The sequence below is a fragment of the Gamsiella multidivaricata genome (assembly GCF_025024155.1).
Source record: "Gamsiella multidivaricata strain RSA 2152 chromosome Unknown BC939scaffold_107, whole genome shotgun sequence".
Taxonomy (NCBI): domain Eukaryota; kingdom Fungi; phylum Mortierellomycota; class Mortierellomycetes; order Mortierellales; family Mortierellaceae; genus Gamsiella; species Gamsiella multidivaricata.
This window is the reverse complement of record NW_026251815.1, coordinates 1-15,455: the sequence shown is the minus strand read 5'-3', so window position 1 is coordinate 15,455 and position 15,455 is coordinate 1. Positions and strand designations below refer to the sequence as shown.

The 15,455-nt window shown below is 47.2% G+C and overlaps 5 protein-coding genes across 5 annotated transcripts; 2 read left to right on the top strand and 3 right to left on the bottom strand.

Annotated features, from left to right (window-relative positions):
* Positions 1-2,024: 2,024 nt before the first annotated feature.
* Positions 2,025-2,380, bottom strand: BC939DRAFT_507813 (uncharacterized protein; the record flags this gene model as incomplete). The annotated part of the gene is made up of 2 exons (XM_051560925.1): positions 2,025-2,227; positions 2,320-2,380. 2 exons carry the CDS (start codon positions 2,378-2,380, stop codon positions 2,025-2,027), a joined length of 264 nt encoding a protein of 87 aa, XP_051407024.1.
* A 463-nt stretch (positions 2,381-2,843) lies between these two features.
* On the bottom strand, positions 2,844-5,861 carry BC939DRAFT_467321 (cytochrome P450). The gene is made up of 9 exons (XM_051557769.1): positions 5,217-5,861; positions 4,992-5,049; positions 4,771-4,900; positions 4,030-4,533; positions 3,870-3,880; positions 3,704-3,769; positions 3,574-3,628; positions 3,363-3,478; positions 2,844-3,283 (listed from the first exon to the last, which is right to left on the bottom strand). Exons 1-9 carry the CDS (start codon positions 5,664-5,666, stop codon positions 3,099-3,101), a joined length of 1,575 nt encoding a protein of 524 aa, XP_051407023.1. The 5' UTR covers positions 5,667-5,861; the 3' UTR covers positions 2,844-3,098.
* A 743-nt stretch (positions 5,862-6,604) lies between these two features.
* BC939DRAFT_467310 (cytochrome P450) lies at positions 6,605-9,560 on the bottom strand. The gene is made up of 10 exons (XM_051557768.1): positions 9,298-9,560; positions 8,502-9,025; positions 8,291-8,418; positions 7,850-8,182; positions 7,589-7,759; positions 7,469-7,479; positions 7,311-7,376; positions 7,040-7,211; positions 6,700-6,929; positions 6,605-6,627 (listed from the first exon to the last, which is right to left on the bottom strand). The coding sequence occupies exons 1-9, from the start codon at positions 9,311-9,313 to the stop codon at positions 6,746-6,748; spliced, it is 1,605 nt and encodes a 534-aa protein (XP_051407022.1). The 5' UTR covers positions 9,314-9,560; the 3' UTR covers positions 6,605-6,627; positions 6,700-6,745.
* A 1,255-nt stretch (positions 9,561-10,815) lies between these two features.
* On the top strand, positions 10,816-11,573 carry BC939DRAFT_20867 (uncharacterized protein). Its single transcript, XM_051550679.1, has one exon. The coding sequence runs from the start codon at positions 10,964-10,966 to the stop codon at positions 11,342-11,344; it is 381 nt and encodes a 126-aa protein (XP_051407021.1). The 5' UTR covers positions 10,816-10,963; the 3' UTR covers positions 11,345-11,573.
* A 583-nt stretch (positions 11,574-12,156) lies between these two features.
* On the top strand, positions 12,157-14,621 carry BC939DRAFT_467303 (major facilitator superfamily domain-containing protein). The gene is made up of 8 exons (XM_051557767.1): positions 12,157-12,430; positions 12,527-12,563; positions 12,652-12,791; positions 12,884-13,060; positions 13,150-13,599; positions 13,690-13,992; positions 14,080-14,297; positions 14,394-14,621. Exons 1-8 carry the CDS (start codon positions 12,243-12,245, stop codon positions 14,516-14,518), a joined length of 1,638 nt encoding a protein of 545 aa, XP_051407020.1. The 5' UTR covers positions 12,157-12,242; the 3' UTR covers positions 14,519-14,621.
* The last annotated feature ends 834 nt before the right edge of the window (positions 14,622-15,455 follow it).

Sequence of the window (15,455 nt, the reverse complement as noted above, 5' to 3'; positions counted from 1 at the left end):
TTAAAACCTAGTGGCTACTATGTATTCTTATGTTACTGTGCTAGCTTGTCAAAGCCGGTGAGTCGCTACTAACTTTTCTCTTACTTTTTTTTTAGAAGAAAAAAAAAAGCGCCAGTAGTAGCGTATCCAATACCGTCCTCACGACCACACGTATCCCTCCACTGGTACGATTCAATCCCCAGGTCGATGTGGAATTCTTTAGTCTGGCCTCCCCGCTCATCACTTACTCCAGCGTGAGTGTCGTCGTTTTGCGGCATCCTCTTTCGACGACCCCCCTGGGCTACCGCAGCCTTTTACCGTGTGCAACACTAACCGTTAAAGTGGCCTTTCGAACCTGGACCTGTGAAGGAGACGAATGGAACATGGTGGAGAGAGTGGTCGCAGAAACGCAGCGTCGTGCTACAGACAAACCATGTATAATGCTGCGTTTTTTGGAACACGCAGATGACTACAGCTGAGGTAGCCCGCCTGAAGGCGCACCAGGTAACCAGGAACACGGCTCCCACTATTCTGAATATGAACATAGAGTCGAATGGACTGGTGGGGGGGAGTATGAGGAACACAGCGAACGGCCTCATTTACATCGTCGGTCGACTGAAAAAAAGGGCGATAGAGATATTCGACCAGTTTGTGGAGTGGAGAGAGAGAGGACTGGAGAGGAGTGAGGCCCTGGACATCGTCACGTCTGGATTACGGCTCTGAGGCTTCGCTGTTAGAATACTATAGAGCAAAAAATGAGGGAGAAAGAGATGTAGGTCTACACACCACATCAACTGAACCCCTACAATAAATAAAGTACATTAAACTCTGGTCAAATATGTATCAATCAGCACCACCACCGACACCATCCCCATCTGCAACATCCGCTGTCTTCTAGCCACAGCTCAGACATAAAAAGGAAAGTAGGGGACCCGAAGTATCCTCAAGGCAAGGAATTCTTCTGGTGATAATACTGCGACCGTAAATAAAATAAAATGAAGATTGCAAAGGACACGATAGCAGACACTGAGAATGATGGACATCCATCGAGTAGCAATATTAACTTCAGGATATAGAAGGGGCATACCCAAGTGTTCGTGGCCGTAGAAGAGGAGCGATAGAACGACTTGCTACACAGTCACGGATGTAAAAAGACAGAGCTGACTTATTCCCGGTGCCCGAAAACGCTCTGCCTTTGATTGTTTTTCATGCCTTTCCCCATTATGAAAAGATAATAGGGGGGAGACAATGGGGGAGTAGGAGCAGCTTTGATGTGCTGTAATGAAGAATGGTCTCAAGAATCGTTAGGAAAAAGCGCAGCGGCTAGGGGCAAAAGGCCATTTGGATTAACGGACAGTAGATAATGAGAAGGACTAGAAGTTCTTTCTTACATTTGGAGTCCCGGCTCGTAAAGAAAAGAAAAAAACTCTCTACTTAATATTTAACAGAACGAAATTCAAATAGATACCGGAGAGGAAGGGGAAGGATTCATAGCATAGAGAAGAATGATCAAGAAGATTATACCATCGAAGAATCAGCGGCATGGCCAAGCAAGTCAACAGGTTCATGGTCCGTGATAGAAAGTACTTGGACTATTAGCCGGCAAGAGAGCGTAGGGGACGGGATACATCCGACACCTATTTAGTGGACCGGGGACAGCGGGTTTAAATATGTCCCATATTTATCTCGATATACAAACTTCCTTACATCGACTCTAGATAGCGCGAGAAATAAAATATTATGAACGTGTCATTTGCTTTCATTGCGAGGGGGAAGAAATAAAGTAACAGAGCGGGAAATATCCGTTGTTTGGAAGTGGACTCCAGATACGAAAGTGCAGTGTATGTTTGTTGGCGTTGTTGGCAACGTTTTCATATGGCAGAAGAGAGGACGTTTATTTGGCCTTGGTAAATTAGGTTAATACAAAGTTCTTCGCGTAGACCAAGCAAGGTTCGAGACCACGAGCTACTTCTATACTATTGCAAGCGTATATAATTTGTGGTCCTGGTCCTCGAAAAACGTTATCGCGTCCCTGGTTCCTAGGTTTACTTAGAGAGACTTGAGGGATGAGCCGAGTTGCAGGCGGCGACGGCATTGTTGTAGGTAGTCTGGCAGGTCGAGCTAAGGCCAGAGCTACTAGCCAGGCAGTTGTTGCGGACAGATTCGGCAGCACCAGTGCACTGCTGCCACAGGGTGTTGACAGGGATGGGATCAGCGGTGACAGGAGCGGCGGGATCTTGCTGGGCAACTAGAGATGGATTGGTGGTAATGAAGAGATGTGTTAGATAGCACAACTCGCTCAAGGGGGACAGCATCATCTAAAAAGAAAGAAACCTTTACCAGGAGCAGCAATGGCGACGGCAGCGATGGCAGCGAGGACGACGGCGGTGAAGGTCTTCATGTTTGTAATATTGTTTTTGATACGATGTTCTTGTGTAAAGATAGAGAGATCTGTTGTCTAGGATGAAGATGACGTGAAAATACTGAAGAGTGCACCAGTCTGTTTTTATAGTCATCACTGTCTGATAGTCAGACTAGTCTCGTTATGCAGTTCCCCTTGGCCCTTTCGCCCTACTCTCTCCTTGCACCGGCAGTACCCCTCCAAGGAGGTCTGTTGGACTTCATCTCCTGCCATGCTCTTTTACTCCTTTGCCCTATCACATTGTTGCTGCATACTAAACCTCTGTTGCGCCTCACTCCTACAGGTAGGTGACCAGCCCCTGACCCCTCTGCTCCTTCGCGTTTTTTTTTTTTTTTTTTGATGATGAAAGGGGACGCGTGAAAAAAAATGAACCGACGAACATCTAGGCATGACCCTTTCGGGATATTTGCCCCCTTCATTCACATCCAAAGCATTTCGGAGGGCTAGGAGATAATCTTGGATTTACATGGACAGTACACAGAGGACAGGCCATTAAAATATTTTCTAACTGATTTTGTATATGCAAGTTGATTGATCTATTAAAACTGTTTTTCTTATTACAGGTTGTTGTTTTTTCGCGTTGCGCTGCTGTCATTGCTGCATGGGTATAGGCTGATTGGTCCAGAAGTTATACATATGTAGTTGTATTGGTTGAGTCATTTCACGTATGGGGCATGGCATATCTTCCTTAGACAATCTAGACGCTAACAGTGTTCTGGTCAAGGCGGCGAACGCGAACGGGCAGGCCTTTGGCGATAGGCAAGGTGAGACCAGCACCATATCCTGGCTCGTGGTCAGGGTCAACCAACTCAAATTCGAATCGCTTGAACACTAGCGACATAATAGTGATGGCCTCAATCGTAGCAAATTGCTGCCCCAAGCCTATTTATATTACGAACATAGGACGTTAGTGCTGAACCAGTAGGAGCCGGAATAGGAGTAAACCAATTCATCAACTTACAAGTGCGAGGACCGGCGTGGAAAGCAGGGAATTTTGTGGGCGAGGCCTTTTCGCCCTCGAACCAGCGCTCAGGCTTGAATTCCTTGGCATCGGGGCCCCAGATAGCAGTGTCACGGCTAGTACCGTTGAAATACGAAGAGACAAAATAAAAGTCAGTACTTTGGGCACTGCTTTCTTGACTGGCTTATCTAGTCATGTCAAATGCGCTTACCCCATAGTCCATGGGGACCACTGGTAGAACTCGCCCTTCTTGATCTCAACGCCATCTAAAATGCAACATAACTGTGGTCAGCAACCATGAAACACACTCGGTCCAATACAACTCAATGAGGCGCACTTACTTGGCAAGACATCATCCTCAACGCACACCTTGAGGTTGCGCGGCACACTTGGGTACAGACGCAATGCTACAATTACAAAGAGAACCACACAGGCAATCTTGATGTCAGCAGCTATATCTATTACTTTTTTTTTTGTCCGTGTCACATTGAAACAAGCGAAGAATACCTTCATATAGGCTAGTTCGACGGCGAACAATTCATCCGGAGAGAGTAGACAAGACGCCAGTAAGAGGTGGCATTGTAGAAATGCATAATGAATATTAATATCGTTATAATGCACAGCCGATCGTCCATCAGCCTCATGTGATAAACGTGTTCCAACTTACCATGCTTCGGCATACTTCATCTTCTTTGAAGACTCGTATGTGGGCAGGTCGTCCCCGAGAACGTCCTTGATCTCCTGACGGAGCTTGTGGACAATGTTTTTGTCAGTGGAAGAGCGATGCATCAGGTAGAACATCCAGGAAAGTGCCTGAGCAGTCGTATCACGGCCAGCGATGATGAAGTTGAGGATGCTGTCCTTGAGGATGTCATCCGAGAGGATCTCGCCGTTCTCATCTTTGAGGTCGATGAAGAGCTGCAAGAGATCCTTCTGGGGCTTGTGGTAGCCATTGGCGCGACGGCTACGGATGATGTCGAGCGCAAAGTCGACGACGATCTTATTATCCTTGGCAACCTTCTTATCGGTGCCCGTCAGCCACTCGATCAGCTTCCAGGGACCGAGGAAGAGGCGCGAGCTGACCGTTGCGTTCAGACGATCGAAGGCCGCTGCAAATTCGACTTCCTTTTCCGGATCATCGAGGCATCCAAACGACTGTCCAAAGGAGACCCTATAGGGTTGATAGCATAAGAGTACACCGAGGTTAGAAAGATAAGCGCGAGGAACATGTGCCACTCAAGATTGCGCTGTGTATATACGCTAAATGGGTGCTTTTATGCCACCAAACAGACTCAAACATTGCTTTGAGAGCAATGTCAAGTTTCTGCAAGTGCTCTCAGTGTTCGCAGGTCGACTCGGACATGAGCCAAAGTTAGTCTCATCGAAAGGATCATTCGGATGCACTTACTGGCCGAAGCTGTCCAGAGTGAACTTAAGCAGGATGTCTTGGATATCGACTGTTGTGCCCTTCTCGGCAATCGTGTCCAAGTAGTTGGCAACAATGTTCGACTCTTGCACAAACACGTTGCTGGTGTAGTCTAGATTCAGTTTCACCGAGCGCCATCGCAATGTCAATAAAACTCATCATCTGCAAAGCGATTCAGTTCCTTCATCTCGAACGGGACTTACCTCTGAAAGCCTTGACATTGAAGATATGGCTGGCCATCTTGCGTTGCCACTTCCAATGCTATTAAACCAACAACGCGGTTAGATTAATCCCTGCCATAATCAGGTCACAATTCAATACACCGATGCAGTTCCGGACACGGATAGTTAACAGCAACGCGGTGCAATTGAGCAAAAAACAACAACAAAAAAACAAGGGTGCAATCGTGCAGAATCAACGCGGCTTACCTCGCCATCGGCTCCGAAGATGCCCTGACCGAGAAGATCCTCCATGGACTCGCGCAGGATGGGTCCTTTCTCATATGCCCAGAAGTTGGTCTTGAGAACGTGCTCGAGGCAGGCGGGATCGTTCACCATGATGGTTCGACCGAGTCCTGTCATGGAGAGGGTCCAGGTGTTGCCGTAGATTTCTTGCATGCGATCATGCAGGTGTGAGATCCTGTTCATGGGTGTGAAAGCCACGAGGAAGAAGTTGCCGATGAGCGGCAGACCCTTGGGTCCGGGCAAGTTGGTGCGACGGGTGCCGATGGAATTGTCGCGATACTTGATCAACATGTAGAGCACATAGAGGCCGAGCGCGGTCTTTGGCGCATGGGCGCGGTCAAAGCTCCTGAGAATGAGATTGAGGATGTTTGAGGACTTTGCAGCCTCTGTGATAATTTGCACAGCCGAGTTCATTTTTGATATCGGGATACGTGTGTCTGTAGGAATGTGAGTGAAGGAAGATGTAAGGCGAAGGAGGAGGTTGGAGAAGAAAGAAGGAAGAGAAGGAAGGAAAGGAAGGGCCGTAAATAAAGAGTACAGGGCACCGGGGGGGCAACCTAAAGGAAAAGTCGGAGTCCGGTGTGGGCTAGGTTTGTACCATGGGCCGGGTACATGAGCTTGAACCTGTGCAGTAGCAACAGTAGCACCAACTTTTACATGAGCAACAAATATACTACCATTGCTAAATTCTAAAATGCTAATAATATGGCTGATCCATACATAGACTACCTTCGTCTTTCTTTTTTTATTATTCGGTGCTCATTTTGTTCATGTTTCTCTCCCAAAATGCTCTCTTCGTAGATCCCTTGCTCGGAACCAGGAACACACAATAGGGCCTCAATCTACTGTGCGTAGTCTGTGATACGATCGTATCGCGAAGTGCGCAGATGACTTTGCAACGCTCTTCTTGTTATCGGAGAGACACCAAGGAGTGCACTGCGTAAAAATATTTGGCTGATATAGTCTATAGCACGTTCAGAGGGCTGGGGTATGCAGAGTTGATTTCCCGAGAGGTGAGGCTTAGTGGAACGGTATGGTCGCGGAGGTACATTACACCAACCCCATTTAATACCTTGAGCATTTCAACCATCCTCCCTGCAAACATCTGTGCTCATTTTTTTTATCCTGTAGGCCACTCGATCGATCACTTTGAATCAGACACAACCCTCGATCTGAGGCGGGCCAAAAGTCCGACCCGCAGGTCTCTGACACCCTTTCCACACTTCAGCATTTATTCGGTGATGCCGAGTTGGATTATGCATGCAAATCTCACTTCTAGTCCTCATGGTGACCAACCCCTGTCTTTCTATAGCCCTTTCTTGTCACCCTTCCTTTCTTCATTTTTTTTCACACGGCATTCATTACCCCAGAGAACGTACGAGGTGGCAGTATCGGACCTTTATTGTTCGCGAAACGAGATTAAAATGGTATCCTCACCCTTCTCTAGCTTTCATGTCATGTTCAAGAGCACAGTCAGACCTCTTCCAACGCATTTATACGGCTGGTGCAGGCGCAGCGCGGCGATGCACGCGCATAGGTAGGCCTTTCTCCATTGGAAGGGTCAGACCAGGCACATATGACGGTTCCGTATGAGGATCTACCAGCTCAAAAGTGAAGTTTTGGAAGAGCATAGCCATGATTGTCACAGCTTCAATAGTGGCAAACTGTTGTCCGAGGCTGATATTGAATAGCAGAGACTTGATGAGCATCTATGCAAAGGATGCGTGTATACATGATCATATCGCAGTATTTTTTGTTTTGTTTTTGTTTTTTTACAAGGTACTTACCATGTGCGAGGTCCAGCATGGAAACTAGGGAACTTTGTAGGTGATGGTTTCTCGCCGGTCATCCAGCGCTCGGGTTTGTACTCTCTTGCATCGCCACCCCAGATGTCCGTGGATCGACCCATCGCCCAGGAGGACCAGAGTACATATTCGCCTTTGTATACTTTGGTACCGTCTATGGCAGACAGACAGAGTAGGCAATTAGCATTCGGCTTACTTGCACATTTACCAATTGAGAGGGCTACGCGTAATTCGTTTTACGCCGCGGGTTTACCTGGCCAGACGTCGTCCTGAACAGCAACCTTGATGTTTCTTGGAACACTCGGATACAGGCGTAACGCTAAATATGAATAAAAAATGCTCGGTCAAAACATGGCCTTCTACATATTGCAATACATCCAACACTATGTTCGCACAGGTTCGCTGACTCACCTTCGTAAAGACTATCGATTAAAAGAATGAATGCAAGGGCATGGAGTCAATACTTGATCCCTAAGTTGTTGAGTTAGAAGCATTCGTGAGCAGAAAGGGAAACATGGGTAATATACTGACCACGCCTCAGAGTACTTCATCTTTTTAGATGATTCGTAGGTAGGTAAGCCTCCTTCGAGGACAGTATCCACTTCATTAACCAACTTTGGCACGAGGGATGAGTCCGAGAGGGATCGGTGAAGAAGATAAAACATCCACGAGAGTGCTTGAGCTGTAGTATCACGTCCAGCACTAGCAAGAACGAACAAACGGGTCAGGAATTGGTATACAAGGCCCGCAACAACGGTATTCAACTCACTCTGCGCAGCTGTTGAGTCCTACATGATGAAGTTCAAGATTAGACAGCATAGCATTTCGTCCGATAAAGGCTTGCCGTCCTCGGTATCTGTATCCATAAAGAGCTGCAAGAGATCCTTCTGCTGTTTGTCATAGCCTTTGGTGCGGCGACTGTTGATGATGTCCATGGCAAAGTCGTTGATGATCTTCTTGTCCTTGGCAACCTGCTTGTCCATCCCTGTGACCCATTCACGCAGCTGCCAAACGCCTTCAAAGAGCCGGTTAAACACCACGGTGTTGAGACGGTCGAATGCTGCAGCAAACTCGACTTCTTCTTCAGGCGTCTTCAGACATCCAAAAGACTGACCGAATGAGACCCTACTCGACAACAAGAGACATAATCATACTAGGTGTTAGTATCACTAACACATGGTAGCAGACCTTTCCCATTTGATATGTATGCATGTGTTCATTTTGGTGACATACTCGCCAAAAGAGTCCAGCGTGAACAGGTAAAACAGGTTTTGCATATCAACGATCCGTCCCTCGTCCGCCATCCTGGACAGGTAATCCACGACGATGCCGGCCTCTTTCACAAAGACGCTGCTCGTGTACTACAAATGTCAGCAAAGCTGTTGTGAGCGTCTTTGAGTTGGATTGAATTCAAACCTACAGAAGTTCGATAATGCGAACTCACGTTTCGGAAGGCGTTGACATTGAAAATATGACTAGCCATCTTTCGCTGCCACCTCCAATGGTCGCCATCCGCACCAAAGATTCCTGTCCCCAGCAAGTCCTTTAGCGTCTCCTGAAGCATCGGTCCCTTTTCATATGCCCAAAAGTTGGTCTTCAGGACATGCTCCAATACAGCCGGGTCACTGAATTGATAGACGCGTCCAAGCTTGGGCACACTGAACGTGTACGTGGCCCCATATTCCTGATGTAAGCGCTCATTCAATTCCGAGATCTGGTTTCGTGGCGTGAGGAGCATGAGGAACATGTTCCCGATGAGTGGCCACCCCCGGGGTCCTTTGATGTCGTACCGCGGTTTGGTTCCGTACGCAGTGTGCCGATATTTGAAGATAATCCAGAGCATGTAGACGCCCAGAAGACGAGAGGCATTTCTCCGTGTGATAGACTTCAGGAGGGACTTGAAGGCGGGCGAAGCCTCACTGGCGCGGGTGATGTATCCTGCGGCGGCATTCATATTGAAGAGAGTGCCTGTAGGTATCGAATGGAGAAGAAGTGAAGTGGATACGTTAGAGGGCAGAGCCTTGTATATCACTTCATTTATAATCTGGTGTAGCCGAGGACTGCCCGATCGCCTGGCTCGCATAAAAGAACTTTTGTGTCCACGTATTCAGAAATTTCTGGGTTGACCCGAGACGGAAGGCGTTACTACCGAGGGAGCAAAGGGGGATTAAAGGAAATCAAGGAAGAAATGCGTGCACCTATATACATCCTAGAAACAGAGGAGTCCACGAGCCAAGTACCATCGGGTCGGCTCATCGTATCCACAGATCTCTGGTCATTAGGGCCATCCCTCAAACTGTGGGGCGAGGCAGGACGTGACAGGATGTGGCGTAAGGGTGTAGTATAGCAATATTGCTGACCAAGATATGGCTAATTGTTTATGCGTGTAAACTAGGCCTATGGCGACCGGTCAACAGAAAGAACGATAGTAATGACCACGCGCGTTCAAGTTATCGCATACAGAGCCTTGGCCTTGTCCAGATCCACGCTTTCTATTCCTAAACGCGTTTTTTTTTTTTTTTTTTTTTTTGCTTTAAAGATTTTAGTTTACGCTTACCATATATTCATTACTAATAGCTTATTCTCAAATGTCTGCATCAATATTCACCTTGTGGTTTTCGCTGTTGCTTCTGTAAAAAGATAAAAAAAAATTGAACTGTCCTGCGCACTATTGACTCTGGATTGACTTGTGCCAGCTATGCCTTTGAGCTTGTGCTTCACGTTCATGGCGAAGCAGTTGCGGCTCGAGCATGTGCATTGGCACCCAGATACATGATACTATATAGATGGCGAAGCAAAACTCCTTCACTCTCGCCTTTACAACCACCGTCCGCAATCGCGAGCTCTAGAAACAAAGACCCAATCCCTCTACTATATACTTTCTTAAGCTCAGCTGGTCTTCACACTTTGCACGCAAACATGCCCAACTACCACAGTGGCCAGTGCGAACAAACGAATGTTTCAGGTTGCATGCATGAGTGCTCACCATCCAATAGGACCAGCATCCATAACGGCAATGCAATGACAGCACACAATGCCACCTCGGCCTTGAGCAAGACGATTGACTACGTCCAGGACCAGAAAAAAAAAGAAAAAAAGAGGACTACACATGGACTCATGGAGTAGCCTAGCGAAAAGGATCCTCAGCAGCTACGATGACGAGCGCTATCGCAGGTCGAACGCTCTACGCTTCAGGGATCTCATCGATGTGAATAAGGGAAAATCGTCAATGGCGGCACCATAGTTGTTATCACGACAGAATTCAGCACTATTGCGAAACAGCTTTGCAGCACGCTAGTAATAGCTTGTGGACTCTGTTGAACACCATATACTGCATATACTGGGACGCGATTGCGCACAGTCCTTCACTCTCTTCATTCATTCTCGGATGCGATATCGCGAACATTTCTCGCTTGAACGAGATACTGAGATTGGCGAGGACGACCATGTTCTCTCAAGGACGGACGTTTGCACCCAAGTCAAACACTTTAAGAGCCATCGAATACACGATTTTAACGACAACTCAGCAGCGTTCAGAATATCGTCCAGCCTCGTAATTTCTGCGTGGATAGTCTTGGAGGCGTCAGCTATTGAAGCATGTCAATTATTATCGACAATACCATACCAAGGCCGGCATCAAAGATCCTAAATACGATACCATCGCCATCTTTCTCAACAGCACAGCTGCAGAGTTTGGTTTCAAGCTCACATTATTTGAGCTACGGCGCCATGAAAGAGCTGACTCTTGCTGACTGGAATGCTTTGGTTGAGTTCTTGAGCGCCCTGTGGCCCTGTGCCAGCTGAATTTCAACGTCAGAGAGTCGTGAAAGTAGGATCTACAAAAAAAACTGAAGCATCTGCTGAAGCATCAAGGTAAGACTAGGAATATTCTTCGGCCGAATCATTATGTGGATCAAGAGAATCGTCACCATGCTCTCAACCCTTCCTGAGCTCTGCGCATCTGCATCAGCTCCCGAACCAATTTCCATCACGGAGCTGATATTGGGAGGTTCAGTCATGGTCAATATATCTCCAACGTCAAGGACCTCTCACGCTTGGGAGTCCTTGACCTATATCAGTCTCGAATTCCTCTACGGCAACTTTCCAACACAACTACTCGACCAGGGACTCGAGTTGATACCTATTAACAAAAATCCTTTGAAGAAACTACAAACAAGGCTTGGCCATTCTGGTATCCAATCGATTTCTGCTGGGACTATCCAAACCTTGAGTAGGAAGTTGAAAGAGAAGGCGCCGCATAGTCATGTTATTTTCAATGGGAACTGATTAAACTATGTGAAAGAAAAATCGCAGAAAAGATCATCTTTCACATTGTGCTATATGTGTATATTGTGCAGGGTGGCTATAGTCACTTGTTCTCAGCAACATTACTCGTATTGCTCGTCTGCGACATGTTCCGTTTCCACGGTTTCCGTCTTTTCGCGTATCTTGATCCGTAACGTCTAAAATGAAGTGGAGCGACAGGAGATCGCATTGTTCGTCGACGTAACTACCGGTAGAATTTTTAGCCGTCTTGAATATGCTCAAGCTATCTTCTTTTCCAAGAGATGGGCCCAGCAGTTTTTGGAGCGTGGAGGAGACACCGCATGGTTCCACAGAGGATAGATCGAGCGGATGGGCGCCGATGTAAATATGCGATTGGGAGAGAATGCGATAGCCCTAAATCATACATGGTTTTTTTTTTTGTCAGGAGAAAACAGAAAACACCAACAAAGGAAACAACGCGACATTAATAATGAGCACATCCGAGGCGTAAAGAAGCAGCGGACCAAACAGGGTGTGAACTGTTCGGTTCTCAGGCAGGTTGAGTGCCTGAACGATTGGTCCGGAGAATTTATTTCGATTCTTTCCTTGCAGAATGGGTTTTGTGTGTTTTGTGTACGGATGGATGGATGGCTCTTTTTTTTAAAAGACAGTAGACAACAAACAGGCGCTCATGGGCAGAAAAACTAGAAGAAAAGGAACAGAGCCGATTGTGTATGTGCGTGCTGGGAAGAACGAAGGAGCGAGCGTTGTTGGAAACTTCTAGGTTTTAACATATATACCCATAACACATCCCCCCAGACCCGAAACCTACACTTCCCTCTCCTCATCTCTCATTCTTGATCTCACTCTTACTCATCTCATTCTCACTCCCAACGCTTGTTCGAAAACAAGGGGCACTATGACCGGAGCAGACAGAGCAGACACCCTGCAAGCCGAGGAGAAGGCCGTGGGGGTGCCTGTCAGTGGTAAAATCGAGCTGGACACTCTCCAGACCAAGGATAATGCAGTATCAAGTAACATCCCCAAGGGCTACACAGACCAGAGTCGTGTACTGCCGAAGAAAGAGCTGGCCTTGGTATTCTTAGGGCAAGTAGTGCTGCGCCTGTCTGTCTCTCCCTAGTAGCCTTCCTCGCTCCTCGCTGGTCATTTGATTTTCTTACCTCACAAAAATGAACACCATAGGTTGTGCCTGGTTCTCTTTATGGCCAGCTTGGATCAGGTACATACATTGCTGCAATGATCTCGCAATGAAAACAACTCCTTTTAGGAAGGGCATCTCAATAACTGGAGTATATCATTTCTCGTAGACAATTGTCTCAGTGCTGATTCCCACGCTAGGAAGGGTGTTCAACGCACCTCAATATATTGCCTGGGTCGGAACGAGTTATCTCTTGACAAACACAGCTATGCAGCCACTCTATGGAAAATTGAGTGATATCTTTGGAAGGTACGTTCAGCTCTCTTAGGGGGTGTTCATTGAAGGAACTATAATACTAATAACATGTTTCTGACCTGATGCAAGCTTCTTTTGTCTAACAGAAAGAACACCATCCTCACAGCCATCTTCTTTTTCGAGCTCGGCTCCTTGATCTGCGGAGCAGCCCCTACTATCGTTGTGCTTGTCATTGGACGCGGAATTGCTGGACTTGGCGCCGGAGGCATGATCAGCTTGACCATGATCATCATTTCTGACGTTGTCTCTCTTCGCGAGCGTGGGTATGTTTACCAAAGCGCTATAGCCGACCATCGTCCTGTCCAACGCACAAGCCTCCTAACGACTGCTCGCTGTTTTCTGCTGTCTCTAGAAAATACCAAGGAATCATTGGGTCGATGTTTGGAATTTCTGCTGTCGTCGGTCCACTCCTTGGTGGTGTGCTTGCTGAAAAGTCCGACTGGCGCTGGGCGTTTTATCTCAATCTCCCCATCGGTGTCGTTGGCACGATTGCCTTGGTGTTCATTTTGAAGCTGCCGACTGTTAACGGCACTCGCCGCGAAAAGCTGAAGAGAATCGACTTCATGGGTTCATTCACCATCGTTGTCGGCATCATTTGCGTCCTTATCTCCACCAACTGGGGAGGCAACGAGTACGCATGGAGCAGTGTCCAGATCATCGTGCCCTATTGTGTAGGCGCCTTGTTCTTGAGTGCGTTCCTCTATATTGAGGCCAAGGTGGCAGTCGAACCTATTTTGCCGTTCAGACTATTTAGGAATCGGAGTGTCTGTTCAGCATACGCGACTTCTTTTTTCATTGGAGGGTACGTTCTGGATGAGTACATGCGCGAATTCATGGGTATTCAGACACAGTATACTTATGTTGGTTAACAATCGTTCGCTCCCGTCATTAGTGCATTCATGGGTGCCATCTTCTATTGCCCTCTCTACTTCCAGTTGGTGATGCACGACTCTGCGACCAAGGCCGGTCTCCAGCTCTTGCCGCTGGTAGCAGGGATGCTTGTTGCAGGTATTGGCAGTGGAGTCCTTATTAGTAAAACAGGACGCTACCGACCTTACATCTGGGCAGCTTTAGTTATCTATATCGCCGGAGTTGCATTACTGTCGCTTTGGGACGAGAAATCTGGCTTGAATGTGCAGATCGGATTCCTTTTCGTCGTTGGTTTGGGTCTGGGCGGTTGCATGCAGAGTATCGTGTAAGTATAACCTACAGTCTTGGTGCTTTGATCGACAAATAGTTAGTGGTAACTATGTATGCTAATTCTCGCTCCTTTTATTGACAGCTTGGCTGGACAATGCGCCGTACAGAATGCCGATATTGCTACAGTGACCTCAATGATGTCCTTCTTCAGAAGCATGGGAGGAGTCACCAATGTCGCTATCGGCGGTTCAATGATCAACAACGTCCTAAACCAGCAAGGCGTTAATCCCAACAACTTTATCGACGTCTATTCGCACCCTGAAAAATATGCCATGGCCACTCAGGCTGTCTTCCGCCAATGTAAGCAGCGTTCTTTAGTTTCATTACTCAGTTGGTACCCGAAACAACGTGAGTTAAAGTAACCCTAAATTCATATCATTCCTTTCATGAAACTAGGCATCGCGTGGCCAGCGCTGGCTCTTATTGCCTCACTATTTCTCCAACACAACGAGCTCCGCAAGACTTTGGGAGCTCAGGATGCTCAGGCAAATAACCCAGAAGCGGTTCCAGAAGAGAAGTAAGAAGTCCCTTCTGGCCCCGATGCCATTCCTACCCCATCGATTGCGCCTGAGAAGACGCACTAATCCATTATAACATAGTATTAATAATAAAATATCCATTCAGGCGCGTCATTGTGGTGAAAGAAGGACCCTGAGGAATAATGTCTTTCTCCTTGCTATCGCAGCATAGCCTTTGTCCATCTTTTTTTTCCTTTTCTCGTGGGCAGCTTAATGTGCTAACCATCTCCTGAACAAGATCCATCACTCCTGTCTAATGTATATTTGTCGCTGCTGTTCCCTCGGTGTCGTTATTCATTAGTTGGATATGGAATGGACGGAAATTGATGAACATTCTCGAAAGACTCTTGTCTGTGTGCTTAGCCCAATGTAACACGGTATCTATGGCCGATTGGGCCGACACAGTGCATGCGGTGAAAAGAAGGGCATGTGTCGGCACGGCGATGCATTTACATATTCTCAAGGCTTTACAGAAAATGATGCGTGCGATGTATGGGCTCTGTCGCATGCACCTTGGGGACCATGCCTTGTTAGCCTATGTCCTGCCCTCAAAACGAGTCGACGCGCTGAACCTCGCTCTTTGAAGGATGGCGTGAGACAATATTTTGTTACAGAGAGTTCTGCACGCTCTCCTTAAAATAAAGAAATAGACACGCTGCCGGGGCTTGCCCCAGGAGTCAACGGAAAGAAAGAGAAAGCAAAGAGAAAGAGAAGGAGCTATGCTGGCATGCTGACGGCAAAATAAACAGGAGATATTCATAGCAGTAGCCTTTTAACAGGATGGAGGTTCTTTTTTCGCACAACTGGACAATACCGTGGATAGAGGCAGCTTAGCACTATAATCTACCCTACAGTCAGACGTATATTAGGCACCGCCTTTTTCCGGGCTTGCTCTTTATCATCATCTCATCCTGGCACCCATCCTCTACAGCACGCATCT